Genomic DNA, 15,132 nt, shown 5'->3' on the forward strand with positions numbered 1-15,132 from the left:
TCTGTGACTCACGATCAGATCGATGAGAGGTTCTACTGTGCACTCGCCCACTCACCCACCCTTGCACGCTACTTCAACGGACATGACAAATTCCTTGTCCCCTCTGGCCTATGCCCCGTGAAAAGTGCAGCGCTATGCTGGCTCTGATTAGATGGCTGCAGCAGGTATGCTGTAATCGCCACTGTTGTGGGAAGGGTAGGCTATATTATCAGATGAAGAAGTACAACCAGAAGGCCTGCCAAAACAAATGTGTGGGTAAAAAACACCACTTCCATCACTGTTTCCATCTTTCAGAATAATAAGGTACAGTTACATGTGCCATATTACACAACGCTGTATTTTGGGCATGCAGATACAGTCTTATCATCTCTGCAGTGCACGGAGACACTATATGTGATGCATCAAAATGCTTGTGCGTCTGAGGTCACAGCAAATGAGAACGTCATCGTGAAAGCTTATCACTGTAGCGTTGTTTTGACACAGTGGGTGTGGTGTTTTTCAGCCCCTCCTGTAGAGCACGGCATTCATCTGGGAGTGGTGGAGGAATATTTTTCGACCATTTGCGGGTCCCTTCCCCATTTGAGAGCAAAGAGAGATAATTGATTTAGTCAAATATGATCCTGTGCCCAGCTGGACCTAATTCTTCCCATGATATGGTGTGACTGAGGACAACACTCTACCAGGCCAGTCACACAAGCACACAGAGAGCACCCCTTTGTGGCTTTGCAGGTGTGACTACCCTAGTCCTACAGTGTATGTGGTATGTGTGTAAAGGAGTGTTGTGGTGGTGCGTGTGCATGTGCGTGCGTGCGTGTGTGTGTGTGTGTGTGTGTGTGTGGGTGTGTGCGTGCGCGGTGAATGTGGCAGATGTGGTTGGGTATCACAGGTCTGGGATCGTGGGGGGGGGGGGGGGGTCACGGCTGAACGCACCCATCTGCTGCAGCTGGCCAGGAGGAACTGAGGAGAAAAAGGGAGGGAGAGTGAGAGACAAAGAGAGAGAGAGAGAGAGAGAGAGAGAGAGAGAGAGAGAGAGAGAGAGAGAGAGAGAGAGAGAGAGAGAGAGAGAGAGAGAGGGAGGCTCTGATCAGGTTATTAACACTGGGTGCTAGAAGAGGTTGGCTGCACACAACAGCTGGTGTCAAAGACTGGCCCAGTCTAGCAGAGATAATCACATCTTCCTCTTCTTTTTCTATTTCTCTCTTTCACTCGTACTCTCCTCTCTCTCACTCTGGCTTGATTCTCTTGCTTATCATCCCACACTCACTGGCTCATGCACTCTTTGATGTGTTTTAATAGTCACTGATGTTGTTTACACTCCTGCAGATTTTAGCCTAATCAAATGAACTTGACAAACAAGGTTTAAAGAAAATCTCCATCATTTAAATTCTCTCATGCTAACTCTCTCTCTCTCTCTCTCTCTCTCTCTCTCTCTCTCTCTCTTTGCCTTCTTTCTTTCTTCCACTCTCCCTCTCTCACACACACTTTCATTCTTTTACTCTCTTCCTTGTGCTCTCCCAGGGCTGGTTGTGTGAGCTATTACGTTGGAAAGAGAGTCCCAGCCCAGAGAACCGGACACTATGGGAGAACCTGTGTACAATCCGCCGCTTCCTGGCGCTCCCACAAGCAGACCGGGACCTGGTCTACGAGGAAGAGTCCCGCCACCACCACAGTGAGCGGCTGCACACCGTCCTGCACCTGCCCTCTGACCCGCAGGTGAGCATCACCTCAAACCACACATTAATATGCCCCAAAAAAGGCTTTCATAGCTCAGGTATTCATTTCCTTCATTCCCCCTATTTCTGAGGAGGGCCCAAAGAGGCCCCTGCTGTGTTTCAGAGAATGACTGTGGAGCTTTTTATTAATGTCAAGGGCTATCATTTCTAGCCCTCTTTAATCTCTCTCTTTCTTTCACACACACACACACACACACACACACACGCGCACACACACACACACACACACACACACACACACCTCCAAATAACATAGTACTGATTAAATGGACTTTCCCCTCTGTCAGCCAGGGTCATTACAGTATACACTGAACACACACACACACACACACACACACACATTCATGTATGTTAATGCATGCATTCCCAAACGGTGCAAACATAAATCTACTTTTTCCCCCCAAACACTTGATATTCTAATCAATGCTTTCTACTCTATAATTTCCATCCACAGCTTAAGCATTACAGATATTGCATCACAGTTTTGCCAGTGATCCAATGTTGTATTAACACTGATGTCAAAGCCTAAGAATACAGAACCATCTGTTCTCCTTCTTCTGTCTTAGCTTTCTTGTTTCTCCAGTTTTTATGTTAATGGGTAAACAGTGCATGCCTGGGTGTGTGTACATATATGTGTGTGCATATGTGTGGGTACGTGTGTGTGTGTGTGTTACATTTATTTATATGTTCTGGGTGCAGTAGGAAATGCCTCATTAGGACACACCCTGACAGAGAGTGCCACCACAGGCCTGATTTTATTAATGACAGGAAGAAACGGAACACACACCACACACACACCACACTCGTGCTCTTTGACTCATGGGAATTCAGTAGAGCTGGTTACTATGGTTACTCTACAGTGGTTTTGGCTATAAACTATTGCACAATATTAACCATAAAGGGATTGACACAACTTCTCTAAAACGTCTCTAAAAATAACACATCGCTTAAACCATCTGTCATTCTTTTTGCATCTCCATACAAACCAAACCTCGTATAAAAAACAATAATGTGAGCTTCCAAAAATATTATATTCTTGGAAAGACAAGCGTCTGAAAAATTAGATTAGATATAGGATTTGGTTATATTAGCATGATGTTGGACTAGCTCTCTGCTGCTGCCATGACATTAGAAATACAAATTAATGGCAACTGCATGTTTTGCTGTTTGTGATACGTTTTATGATATCTTTAATTCGAGTCCTGAGGTGTCTGCAGGCTAGCTCTGTCAGTCTTCTTTAAAGTTCTGTGAAGTCTCTCTGACCTTTTTCTTTCCCTCCCACTCTCTTGCTCACCCTTTCTGTTTTTGCATGGTATTAAATGATCATCGACGAAAGAAAACTGTGGTTACGCCATTAACACATGCCAAAGGTTTCTCTGTGGGGCCCAGACAAGCCACTGTACAGAGGACGGAGAGAGCTAAAAATACCACTGTCAGGATTCAAACGGGATTTTGATCCTAGAACAGTTCTTTAAAATTATCTGCAAAGGCTGAGCTAGGAGACCTGATCCTAGAACAGTCTTTTGTAATGAAAGGAATCATTAGCCACGCCTTCTATGCTGACACTGAAAATTAAAATTAGGCAGAGCTGAAAAGAGACTTTAAAAAGGTTGATTTTATGTTTTAATAGGCACTATAGTAAAAAGTCGAAGTAGACTAATTTGTGTGTGTGAATGTGTTCTTCCACACGGATTCCCATAAGCTCCAGCAATCACAGCAAGTGTTGGCCTGTCCGTCTGTGTATCTGTCTATGAGTATGCGAGTGTTTGTGGGTGTCTCCACTGCTGCTGTTGTTTTCTTGACACAGTAATGAGGGTCCCTCCCCAGATCAAACTACCCAGCAGCCCTTCGGCTCCAGCCAGCCTGCCACCACAGACCACACATGTGTCCCAGCTGCTAGTACACACACACACTTATACAGCATGGAAATACATTATACACACATGGAACAAAGCATGCATGCTTCGCCTACAATTTGGCTGATATAACATGCCGTTGATCAATTATTAGTGCTCTACTTTTTTTTTAAATTTTGCTGTCTGTTACAGTATCGTAAAGGTTCTATGACGCTTTTCCTCCCAGACAACCCTCGACGTGCCGTGGACATTAAGACGCATGATTGTACTTGCTCTTGCCTAATGTCCACTCAGTTGTACCTGTGTGAGTGTGAATGGGGGCCATGCTGTGTCTGTGACAGCCTGCACACTGCTGCTTCTGTGATGTGCCACTGGCACTGTGTTTGGAAGTGGCTCGGGCCTGCCCTACTTTTTACATACAGTTGAGCAAAGGACAAGATCCTTTGTAGCTTCTTGGTGTGGTGGGACCAATGGCACTCCCACTTAGTGAAATGTGTACACACACATGTGCCAAACATGTGCCAATCACAAACACACATACACACACACACACACACACACACACTCTGTGTGAGTAACAACCCAAGCATGTATCCCCCTCAGTATGCCCCTGGTATTTCTTTTGAGTGTGCTGTGTTCATGGCCATAAGTCCCAGCCTCTGCTCATTTGCCCAGCCTCTCCTTATGAATAATTGAATAATTTATATTTTGTTTTTGCAAATTGGATTGTAAGGTTGTGGACATATACAGCATGCACAAGCACACACCCATACACCTACTTATGTTACTTATCCATTTAAGTTACTTAGGTATTGCAACTTGTCCCAAAGAAATACAGAAATAACTGTGCACCTTTTGAGGAAGGTGATGTCATGCAAAAGGAAGCCAACATAATTGTCTTTCTCATCCTTATAGATTTATCAGTGTTTTAATGGTGTCTTTGGTGGCATCACAGACTCTGCCCTCAGCCCCTGTCTGCTTCGCCCCAGACGGACAAGTCCTCATTAAGAATCACCTAAATGTTTTATGTTCTATCTGTGAATGTAGGAAGTGTAAGTGTGTGTGTGTGTGTGGCATGGCTGAGGAGATTCCGCTGGAGCTGTAAATGCAGCGCAGCTCCGTCTGACTTTATGACTTTAGCAACCTCAGACTTGATTTGGGGAAGGAGTCATTCTTCTGGCTTGGCTCTGGCTCTCTTTGTTGGCGTGAGGATGCTCCGGTAGGGATGATCTCTAGGACAAGTGGCAGGCACACCCTCTGGCTTCTGCCACAAAGCAAGGCATGGCCGTCATGGGTGCTGTCCGACAAGGAGTGAGCGAGGTTCTAGAACCAGGAATGGCCGTATTTGTTGTGGTTGTGTGTGTGTGTGTGTGTGTGTGTGTGTGTGTGTTGCACTGCCATTAAGCTGTACTGTGTGTGGTCTCTGTAGGTACACCAACAGACGTACAGCAGTGTTTTGCCATGTGGCCAGACTGTTGTTCACATCTCTGATCTCAACTCCCATACCCGATTGTGGCTTCTGTTTGTTTCTCAGGGACATCAAAAATAATAGAAAATGGAGCAAGAAAAAGGGAAAAAAGACAAACCTACACACTTCCTGTAAAGCTCCAGGCCCAAAAAACCCCACAAGTGAAATCGGAGCAATTTTATGGTCTGGCCTGCCCTCAATATTATTTAAAAAAAAAGCCCTGTTATTATTGAGTGGAGAAAGCAAGCGAGAGCGAAAGGAAGAGAGAGAGAGCGAGACAGTGTAAGAAAGAAATGGAGAGAGAACAAGAGAGAGAGAGCGAATGACTATTATCTTTATGTAGGTCCTTTAATTTTAATGCACCACAGATTTATAGCTTAGCATTCCAGCGTGGAGGCACTGGGCACCCCACCCTGGTCATAAAACCCAGAGGGACAGCAGCAAAGGGTTCCATAGCTCTGCTGTGACACACTGCACCTTCCATAGCCTGCTGGGAACTAGTTCCTCCTGCCTCCCTCCACCTATTTACACCATCCCGCCGTCTCCATCTTGTGTGTGTGTGTGTCTCTCTCTCTCTCCTCCTCCTCCACACTTCCTCTCAATTGATGCTCATTGGTTGCTGAGAAGAGCTGATTTACTGGGACAGGCGGTGCCTCAGGGCAAGAGGAATGTTGGTACCACCAGCATGCTAACTTGTTGGTTAATGCTAATGCTTGCATTGTTGTATTTGTAGGAGACGACAGCATTGTATACAGTTTCGTGAAGATGTCTGAGCCTGTGTTTTGGGGACTTTTTTTATTCAACTTGGTGGTCAGTCAGAAGTAAAGCATGGCTGCCTGTTTTGAATGATTGGAATTGTTTTTTTTTTCTGAATTTGACAGATTTAAAACTCTCTTGTCATTGGTTGTCAAATGGTCATGACACATGTTTTCCCCATAACAGATTTGTTTTTCCCTGTGATTTATCTGGGATATTTGTATATTCATTCAGCATTTGCCTCATTTAGCTTTTGTATGCCTTCTTTTTGTACTCCGTATGGTTGAAAAAAGTCCTGATTCTGTTAATGATCTTGGTGGCAATATTGCTTCAAGAATGACAAGAGATACATTCCGGTGGCATTTGTGTAATATACTTGGTTAAACAGTCAGAAATTGGAGCACTGTGGTTGGAATTTTACTAGAGGTGATTGAACATTCTGGTTAAGACTTCCAGAGTAACGGCACTGTCACTGAAGGAAACCTTTGAACTTTAAAGCATTGCTTTACTTATTCTACGCTATTGCTGTTTGTAAATTTTCTTTTGATCAGTAGTTCCCGCACCCCACTAAACAATTCTTTGGTCTTTCTCATCAGGTTCTCCACAGACAACCTGTGGCACCACTGAAGGACCACTCACCCATGCATGAGGACCCAATGCCCAACTCTGGGATGGATGAGAACCCTCCGACTGGGGCTGGTAGTGGTAACACTGGAGGAAGTAGCAATGTTACCAAAAAGCCTCGCTCTCGAACCAAGATCTCACTGGAAGCTCTGGGCATTCTACAGAGTTTTATCCAGGATGTGGGGCTCTATCCTGACCAGGAGGCCATCCATACCCTCTCAGCCCAGCTGGACCTGCCCAAGCACACCATTGTCAAGTTCTTCCAAAATCAGCGCTATCACGTGAAGCATCATGGCCGGCTGAAGGAGCTTGGAGTCGAGGGCGGCGGCGTGGACGTTGCCGAGTATCGAGACGAAGAGCTGCTCTCGGGCTCAGAGGACGCGGAGTCCAGCGAGGATGGCCACGAGGAGATCTACAGCGGACAAGAAGCTGGCTCAGCGGGAGTGACCGCTACTGCCTCGACACCATCGTCCACCTCCAGCCAAGAGAGTAAGGACAAGGGTGGGTCTCTGGGCTCAGCCCAGCCCTCCTCTCAGCTTCCGTCCACTTCCTCCCCCAGCCACCGGGACCAGGCCGAGTACCAGAGATAAAGCACTTCAACCAGGGAAGAAGAGAGGCAAGTTGGGGTAGGGGACAGTGGAAGGTTTGCATTTACTTGTGGAACAGAATAAATTATCACTGAGACAGATGCATTCTGAAAGCAGGCTTAAAGACTAAAAGAAATAAACACAGGGTCAAATGAAGACTTGCTAAAGGGAAGCCAAAAAGGACAAGATTACAGTATATTAGGATACTGATTATAGTGGAAGCAAAGTGTTACCACAAAACGGCAGAGGAGGGGAGTCACGAGCCCTAGGAAAAAGATCAAGTCCCATCAGGCGCTGAAAGCGATATAATGAAGGAAGCCTGATTTTATTGGCCAGAAGCAAATCATTTTTGTTTAACAAGAACCTGAAATTAAAAGTAAATTCTCCCAAACTGCCCAGCTGTCACTTTTCACTCCTGCTTTCTGTTAAGAAGGCAGTAAGCCATGGTAGGAAATGATAAGCCAAGCAAGTTTGTCACCAGGTCTCTTAACATTTTCTGCAAAGACTCCTTAATCTCTGACCCACAATCCAGGCAGTCTGTCATTAGAGACCACTGCCTCACCATCTGTCCTCTACAGCGTTCAGAGTAATGACAGACGCTGAGCTTTAGACGAGCTTTAGATGAGCGCTGGAGCTCCATAGGAGCCCACGCATCTTTACTCTTCTGCCTGATTAAGGAGCCTGGTGGGCGGTTGTGGCTTTGCCTCCTCCTCCCCTCCATGACGGGGCATTCTTTTTGTCTCCAAGAGGTGGCTGCGCTTGGCCATTTAAGCGGGTAGTCGGCTGGGTGGGTGGGTTGGAGGTAATGATGAGGGCTGGAGTGTATACATTAGCCTAGCCCATCAATTCCACTGTAAACACATGTGGTGTACTGAAAGGTCCACAGTTAGCCTAGTAGGCCCTTTGAAGATCATGCCATCCTTCCCACTAACAACCGCATCATTCCGAACAGGCCAGCGTGGCGGGATGACCAAGTCGCTTTGCCCTGGTACACATCCACGCCTAACACAAACTCTGCTCAACACCTCTGTCTGTCAGCGCAGAACGTTTTTCAGGGTGTGCTCGTTTTGTACAGATACGTGTAGAAGAGACATCTTGTCCCCAAAATCTCTTTGCTCTCTTGCACTTAAAAGCCTAGTGAGCGTTGAGAGAAGGATGCGTTCATAGGAACAGTAGGAGTTGGAGAGCAGCGTGAGTGCTTCAGCCTTCGGCCAACAGGGAAGCAATGGATGTCAGCCAGTTGGTCCACAGCCTGGCCTGCAGCCCATCCTTCTCCACGGTCTCGCTCTCTTACTGGTGCCCAGTGTTCCAGTTTCGAACTGCCTACCCACACTTTACTCCACATCTCTATTTATTGCTATCTTTATTCACAATTATTATTATTATTATTATTATTGTTATTATGGTTGTTCTTGCTGTCATTGCTGTTATTTTTTGGTTGTGATTTTTTTGTTTGTTTGTTTCATGGTCTAAAATCAGCTTTTGGCTCAAAGATGTTATTTTGGTAAGGACTTTACAAAAGAGGGGAGCACTGCCAAAACATAGACACAAGAATTAAAAGCAGTTACTGACCTTACTGAGCGAGCCCTGTGATGTTGTATACTGCCAGTTCAAGCTACACCATGTACTTTTCCAAGAGAAAGGCAATTGGTGGACCTGGAGTTGAATCCAAAAATTTTTAAGAAGCATATGGTAAATTTCCTTTTTTTAAACAAATATTGAAAATCCATCTTTTTTTGTGAGCCAATCGAAACTGTATCTTAAATGGAAATGTGTGTTCATTCATCTCTGGAAATGGACTTGTATACAAACCAACATGGCTGTCATGTTGCGAAGCCTTTGTGGATACCATAGGAACTTGGATCCGGGGTCCTGATTTGCTTTTTGGGAATCAGCTGCTACCTGCTCATTTCTGGATAACAGAGTAACCACCATTGTTAACCTTACACTGACTTATTTTTTGTTCATGAGTTGACGTTTACGGTTTTTGTAGATATTTTGTCTATTACAAATGGAAATATTTTCTTTATGTCTTTCATGTGCAAATGCTCCTAATGCATCCCTCCAAAGCAAAAACCTTCCACACAAAGACAAAACACATGCAGTACTTTCAAAAGATGTCCCAAAATAATTCAGTTCAGTTCCTTGAGTTGTCATAACAACCCAGACATTTGATTTTAAGCAGCTTTAACATGTTTCCAGTCACAAATACATTTAAAACTTAAAAATCATTTTCACTCTGCTGTTGATAACATTGTACTGTAATGGGGTCTTCCCAGACTCATGACTTTCTACAGACTGACCACAGCCTCCTGGCCAGGAGTCCTCTGTTTCTCCAGGTTGGCTGTGCAGTGGTACTGTGGCTGGCCCACGTTTGTCATTCCTGCTCGGAGGCTGAGCTAAAGTCCCCAGGACTCCCAAATGATAGATATTCAGGACAACACTTCACATGGAGATACTGGAGTACACTGCGTTTCACACCCAACACGCTGGGAGCCTCAGGCTACAGTGTTAGGTGTGAAGCTTCAGGCTATTACTTCTCTAGCCAGTGATCACTTAAACAGCAGCTAATGCCCATTGACACCTATTGTAGCCCATTACTGGTTTAACATTAGTGGTTTAGTACCTGTCTGATCTGCTGATAGACGCGTGTGGAAGATGTGGCTCCAGAGCAAAATTCTATGGCTGTTTGTTGTGCCCTGTTTTATGGCTGGGCTGGTAAAGCTGATCTTTGCTTTGAATTCATCTCAAGACTAAATCAGAGCTTAATATGCTGTGATCACTTAACTCATTTAAAAAGTACAGTCATTTTAAGCTGTACCTCTCTGCCTCCAGCCTGGCTGGCAACAAGACACACTATCAGAAGACAGCCTAAGTTAGCCCAATGAGTATGGATTACCTTGCAGTCGGCTAATGCTCAGTTACAGTCAATAAATATCATTTTAATATTTCATTTCAGGTTTGAATGGAAAATTCTATATATTGTACCTTTAAACTGATGTTAAATCTGAAAGTTGCTGGTCTAAGGACATCCTAAAAAGTTTAGAATACTTGGAGCTCAGGAATTGCAAGAGCAGGACATGTTTTGAATCTCATCCTTAAAATGTCAGATATCTGCAGGCTTTGATAAGGGTGTCTAATAACACAGAACTGATTGTAAGCTGGATCTAAACCTTACTTAAGCCTGCCAATCAGCCATCACCCTGGGACACCAAAGCTCATCCCTACCATTTACTCTTCCCACCCCTTCGTGCCCCCCTGCTGTGCCCAGATCAACCTGAGACAAGCAGCTCTGATGAGTCCATTCCTGTTCTCCTCCCAAATTATCCACAGTCCTGGTGAGACAAGTGCATGTACGCGCGAGACTGGTGTTTAACCTGCCGCAGGGGTGGCCTCCCACACCCTCCGTTCCTCCACCTCCTCCTCCCCTCCATCCCACACCTCGTTGGTGCCGAAGAAAACGAGGTGAAAAACAAAGACGGTTCGCTGAGTCCCTGATGAGCGACAGGTCGGGGTCACTCGCCAATTACACACCTCTACGTGACAGGAGCCCCATCTCTGCCTTTTCAATTTTTTTCGCACTTTGTCTCATTTTCTCCTTTCCCAGCTGGGAAGACAATCACTCTCACTCGCGCTGCGCTGTCAGGGTTAATCGGAAGTGATCATGTCCCCTTGTGGGGAAACAAGTGGTTCTTAGAGAGCGGACGCTCCTCTGCCGCGAAGACGCCAGAGGGCCGCTCAACACACACACCGCAGTTCTTTTCACTTTTTGGAGAAATTATCTTTAATGATGGAATGTGTCACAGTAAGAAATAAAGACTTAATCCCTGTGACAAGGTTTCTTCTCACATTTATCTAAAAATGTCATTACAGAAACATATACACACATCAAATTCTGTGACTGTAACGTTTGTTGCAACTGGGATTCTAAATATTAATTTCACATGCACACAAGGCAATGATATACCCGTGAGCAAAGACTACAAAAAAAATCCATGTTTTTTTTTTTTCATTGACCTACAAATAGGTTTTTCCACAATCTTGCAATGGCTCTTCACTAAGCACAATGTTCTGCTTGCTTGCTTTGGAGATGAAATCTTTATCCTCATCAGCACCTACAATGTGAATCAGGATTGCCACTCCGGGACTGATAATTTTCCTTGTCAATCAAATGGATCATCATTATCACTAAGTGATAATAAGTTTATGTGCATTATTTGGCTCTTTGGTTTGTGTGACTTTTGTTTTATTTTGTTTTCTCAAATTGCTGTCATTTAAATAAAGTGCATCAATGGAAAAATCTGCGCAATCGTGTGCAACTGTTTTTTTTATTATTATTCTCCTCCATGAATTAGTTCCCGTTTGACTGAATTGAAAATTCTATCAGATTCGGATGAATCAAACCTTAATTACAGGCATTCCATGAAGACTATTCTAAAAGTTCAAAAAGCCCCGCGTTCCCCTGTAGAACAATGCAAAGCTGTCTCTGCAGAACTTTGGGAAAGTGGGTAGTACAGCCACAAGAACCAAATGCTCTTTCATTTGTACATAAAAAGCAATGAAAACAAACCATAATAAGAAAAAATGGCCCACAGGGCGCATTTGGGCTAGTGTTACTGGAAATGATCAGTGACGATGTAATGTTTCTTATTCATCCACTGAAGAAGACCATTAAACGACTGACCGACAGAGTGAGCCTCAGAGGCAATCCAGTAAACAGCTTACTTGGTGAATGAGTCTCCTATCACCTGCCTACATATCTCACCAAACAACATATGTAAGAAAGCTCTTCTGAGATCAGCAGTATATAATGGTTACTCCTGCAGCAAAACCTATATTTCTCTCCTGAATGTTTTCGTCGTTGCAAATTGGGAACTTTTTTACCAGTCACCTCTTTTCCCCATACCACATAAGCTTTATATGGGGAGCCCCACAAGTGTGTTTTGATTATACCATCATTTTTATTTAATACTCTGTGTTCACAAAACAGGTGAGTGTGGTTGTTGAGGCTGCCATTCTCCCAGCCTTTCACAGTGCCGTGGCTCACCCCAGAGTTCTGGTTCTGGCCACCTGCCAGGATTCCCTCCCTGCCATGGTTCCCTCCTCTCCAAGAACAGCTTGCCATGTCGTCCTCTGGTTTACATTCAGCGCCAGTCCCCCAATCTCCTAATTGAACTTATTATTCGCTCAATTGGCTTGCTTTAACCCTTTCATCCGTCCAGGTTTCAGGGCTGGATGTCATTAAGTAGAAGCTTTTCGAAGGCAGTGAAAGTGTTAGGACCGGTGTAGGGGTGCTGATATAAAACCGTAGTGCTGGCAGGATCTGCCCGTTAGCAGCCCTTGTTTTGGCAGTGTGGCATGGCCAGACCACCCAGAGAGGTGCAGCCCACGCTGTTTTCTGGGTGATGAGTTCTCATCGCACTTGATGGCTTGGATGACCTAGCACAAGGATCTCCCTTGATTTTTCTACTGCTCTATCTCTATCTCTATCTCTCTCTCTCTCTCTCTCTCCCTCCCTCTTTTACCAAACTATAGATATATAAAGACACAATGACAAATCCCAAAAGTCATCTGTGTAACATTCTCTCTCACCCAGAAAGAAATGGTTCTCTATGACGCCATGTGGATGTTGTTTACAACAAAGCAACAGAAACAGCAACTGACACTTCTTTTGACCTAGACACTTATATCGGATATATACATAATGGCGGGGATAGATTTCTGCTGACAGTCAAAATATACATCATGTTTTTATTGGGGGGTTTTTCTAAACATATTTTTATGGTAGATTTACTGTATTCACATTCATAGAATTACTAACAAAAGGCTATTTGTTTGTTTTTGTAATTTATCTTTAATAACAGTCATGTTATAACTCTAAAGGCTTCCAGGTTTCCTATAGAGAATAAATATTTGCCAATCTTTCTCTGTAACATTGTGACGTCTGTTTATAATTATCAGACCACAGAAAACTGCATGTAAGGAAGCTCAAGGGGCCCATGTGGCTAAAGGCTTTACGGGGACACAATAAGAGGCACTGTTGTTGCTGCAGGAAGAGTTTACACGTCACACCGTGTGTAACAGAGCGCTGCGTAGCCAGCACTGTTGTCTGATCCCTGCATTCCTCCGTCTGTTTATATCTGTGTGTCCTTTTTTTGACCAAACTAAAGCGTGGCTCCCTTTCTCACTCTTATTCCTTTTCCAGTTCCTTGATTTCTGCAACGTTTAAAGCGCTGAATTGGTGCACACTGAAATGTTGTGAGAATCTCTGAATTAACGCGCCTAACTTGCTTTCCACTCTATGTGCAGCAAATGTCTTTCCCTTTGACATACGTGGCACAGATGTGATGGACAGAGAACCTGGCGGTAGATTGACAGGTCTCTGGCGGGGGGGGTAGAGACAGCTGGCAGGGCAATGCTGCAGGGGTATTAGTGGCTGATGGCAGTGCCATTAGAGGCCATTAAAGGTGAGGGAAAGGGGCAGCAAGGGACGCAGGTGCACCGGTGCCAGCTATTACCCAGAATTCAGTGGGGCAGAGCACAAACACACACCTGTGGTCTCCCGTCGGCACAATGTCTCATTACACCCCTCCCACCCCCTAGCCTCCCTTCCACGCATTAATACACACACTGATAAACACGCTGATGCCCAGGCGGTTGTTTCCCCTCCGCCTGATTTGGCGTTTCTCTTTTCCTGTTCGCCGTTCCTCTTTCCGTGTCCCCGCCTTGACGAAATATTCCCATTTCACCTGTATAAGGACTTTAAAACGTGCGGATTCATACCCACTTGAAAATAAATGAACACGGGTATACTGCTTGAAGGAAGCCAAAAAAAAAAAAAACAGAGAAACTGACTTCTTCACTTTTCATTCGTATGCTAAACAGCAGCTGTGGAAATAATACATGCTGCCCAGTCATTCTTCTTTCGACGCACGGATCTCGTGGAAGTGTGGCACGGAACGTGTCGGGCGAGTTCCTTTTCCGGAATAAGCACCGTAGTGCATCTGAAGCATCTCTGTTTAATGCAGACCTTCAATTAGCACGGCGGCCGTAGCAGGAATAGATTCTGCCGTGCACAAGGACACTTTTATTCCATAGTGAGAGGACTAGTGTCAAAGCAGCAGACTTGACGAAGCATAGGCTAATTGTGCTTTAATTTGAGCATTTTTCTTCCAGATTGTAATCTGCTGCAGTGATTTTAGGGGAGCGCATCTAGAACGCCCCTGTCAGGGGCCAGGTAGCCTACGTGCTGGTGACAGGGAACTGTTGTGCTCAAATTCCTTACAGTAAAAATAGCAACTTCGTGCACTGTGTTTTATTTGTCTCATTTAATTAGCATCAAGTGTCAAGTGTTCAATATAAGAGGTGCAACAGCTGTTGTGATTAAAAATATATTACTCGTTGCATTTCTCTAAATCTTGGAATAACTAATCTCCTTTCAGACATGAAAAATGCACAAGGGGAAATGCAACGATTTCATCCATCAAACATGAGAGCAAACACAAACTCCAGAACTCACATACAAAAAGAATTAGCACAATGTGGCAGACCTTATCATAGGAATCTCAGTGGTTCTGCAAATGTATTTGTGAACCTCAGTAATTGCACAGGCTCATACCTCTTTCAGATCTATAAACTGCAGTATGTGTATGTCCTGCTGATTGCTGATACTCATCACAGATTGGTGAAACATAAACAACTCGACATGAACTGTCACGTAAACAACAACTATACACTAGACGAAACACACATTCATAATATAGAGGGGGGGAATCTTTTTATGAAGCTACTTGTCTTGCATTTGGATGCATCTGTCCTGCAGTGCTTCTGAAGGTTCAGTAGGTAAGGCACGGATAGGTTGAAACAGACGCACTTAGACGCCCTTGCGGCCTTTCTTTCCATAGTGGAAGCACAGTGACAGGTGTGTGGAGCGGGGCTGCCCGAGGGAGTCCCTGGCTGCCACACTGCACACCTCTGATGCTTTCTGACAGACACATCCCGCTAAGAGGATGGAACTGCAAAATTCATATAGGCTAGAGCGCGGTGCTTTCTACTCATTTCCAGAGACACACACTACATTCGTTAAAAAAAGCAGCATGACCACAGAC

The 15,132-nt window shown here is 44.7% G+C and overlaps 1 protein-coding gene across 1 annotated transcript in view; it reads left to right on the forward strand.

Annotated features, from left to right (window-relative positions):
* satb2 (SATB homeobox 2) overlaps positions 1-11,058 on the forward strand; it is a 35,752-nt gene extending 24,694 nt beyond the window's left edge. The window contains exons 12-13 of the mRNA XM_027026267.2: positions 1,519-1,713; positions 6,410-11,058. Coding sequence (XP_026882068.1) covers positions 1,519-1,713; positions 6,410-7,027 — 813 coding nt within the window. The 3' untranslated portion in view covers positions 7,028-11,058. The remainder of the gene's footprint in view (positions 1-1,518; positions 1,714-6,409) is intronic.
* The last annotated feature ends 4,074 nt before the right edge of the window (positions 11,059-15,132 follow it).

This window comes from Electrophorus electricus, chromosome 25, assembly GCF_013358815.1.
Source record: "Electrophorus electricus isolate fEleEle1 chromosome 25, fEleEle1.pri, whole genome shotgun sequence".
Taxonomy (NCBI): domain Eukaryota; kingdom Metazoa; phylum Chordata; class Actinopteri; order Gymnotiformes; family Gymnotidae; genus Electrophorus; species Electrophorus electricus.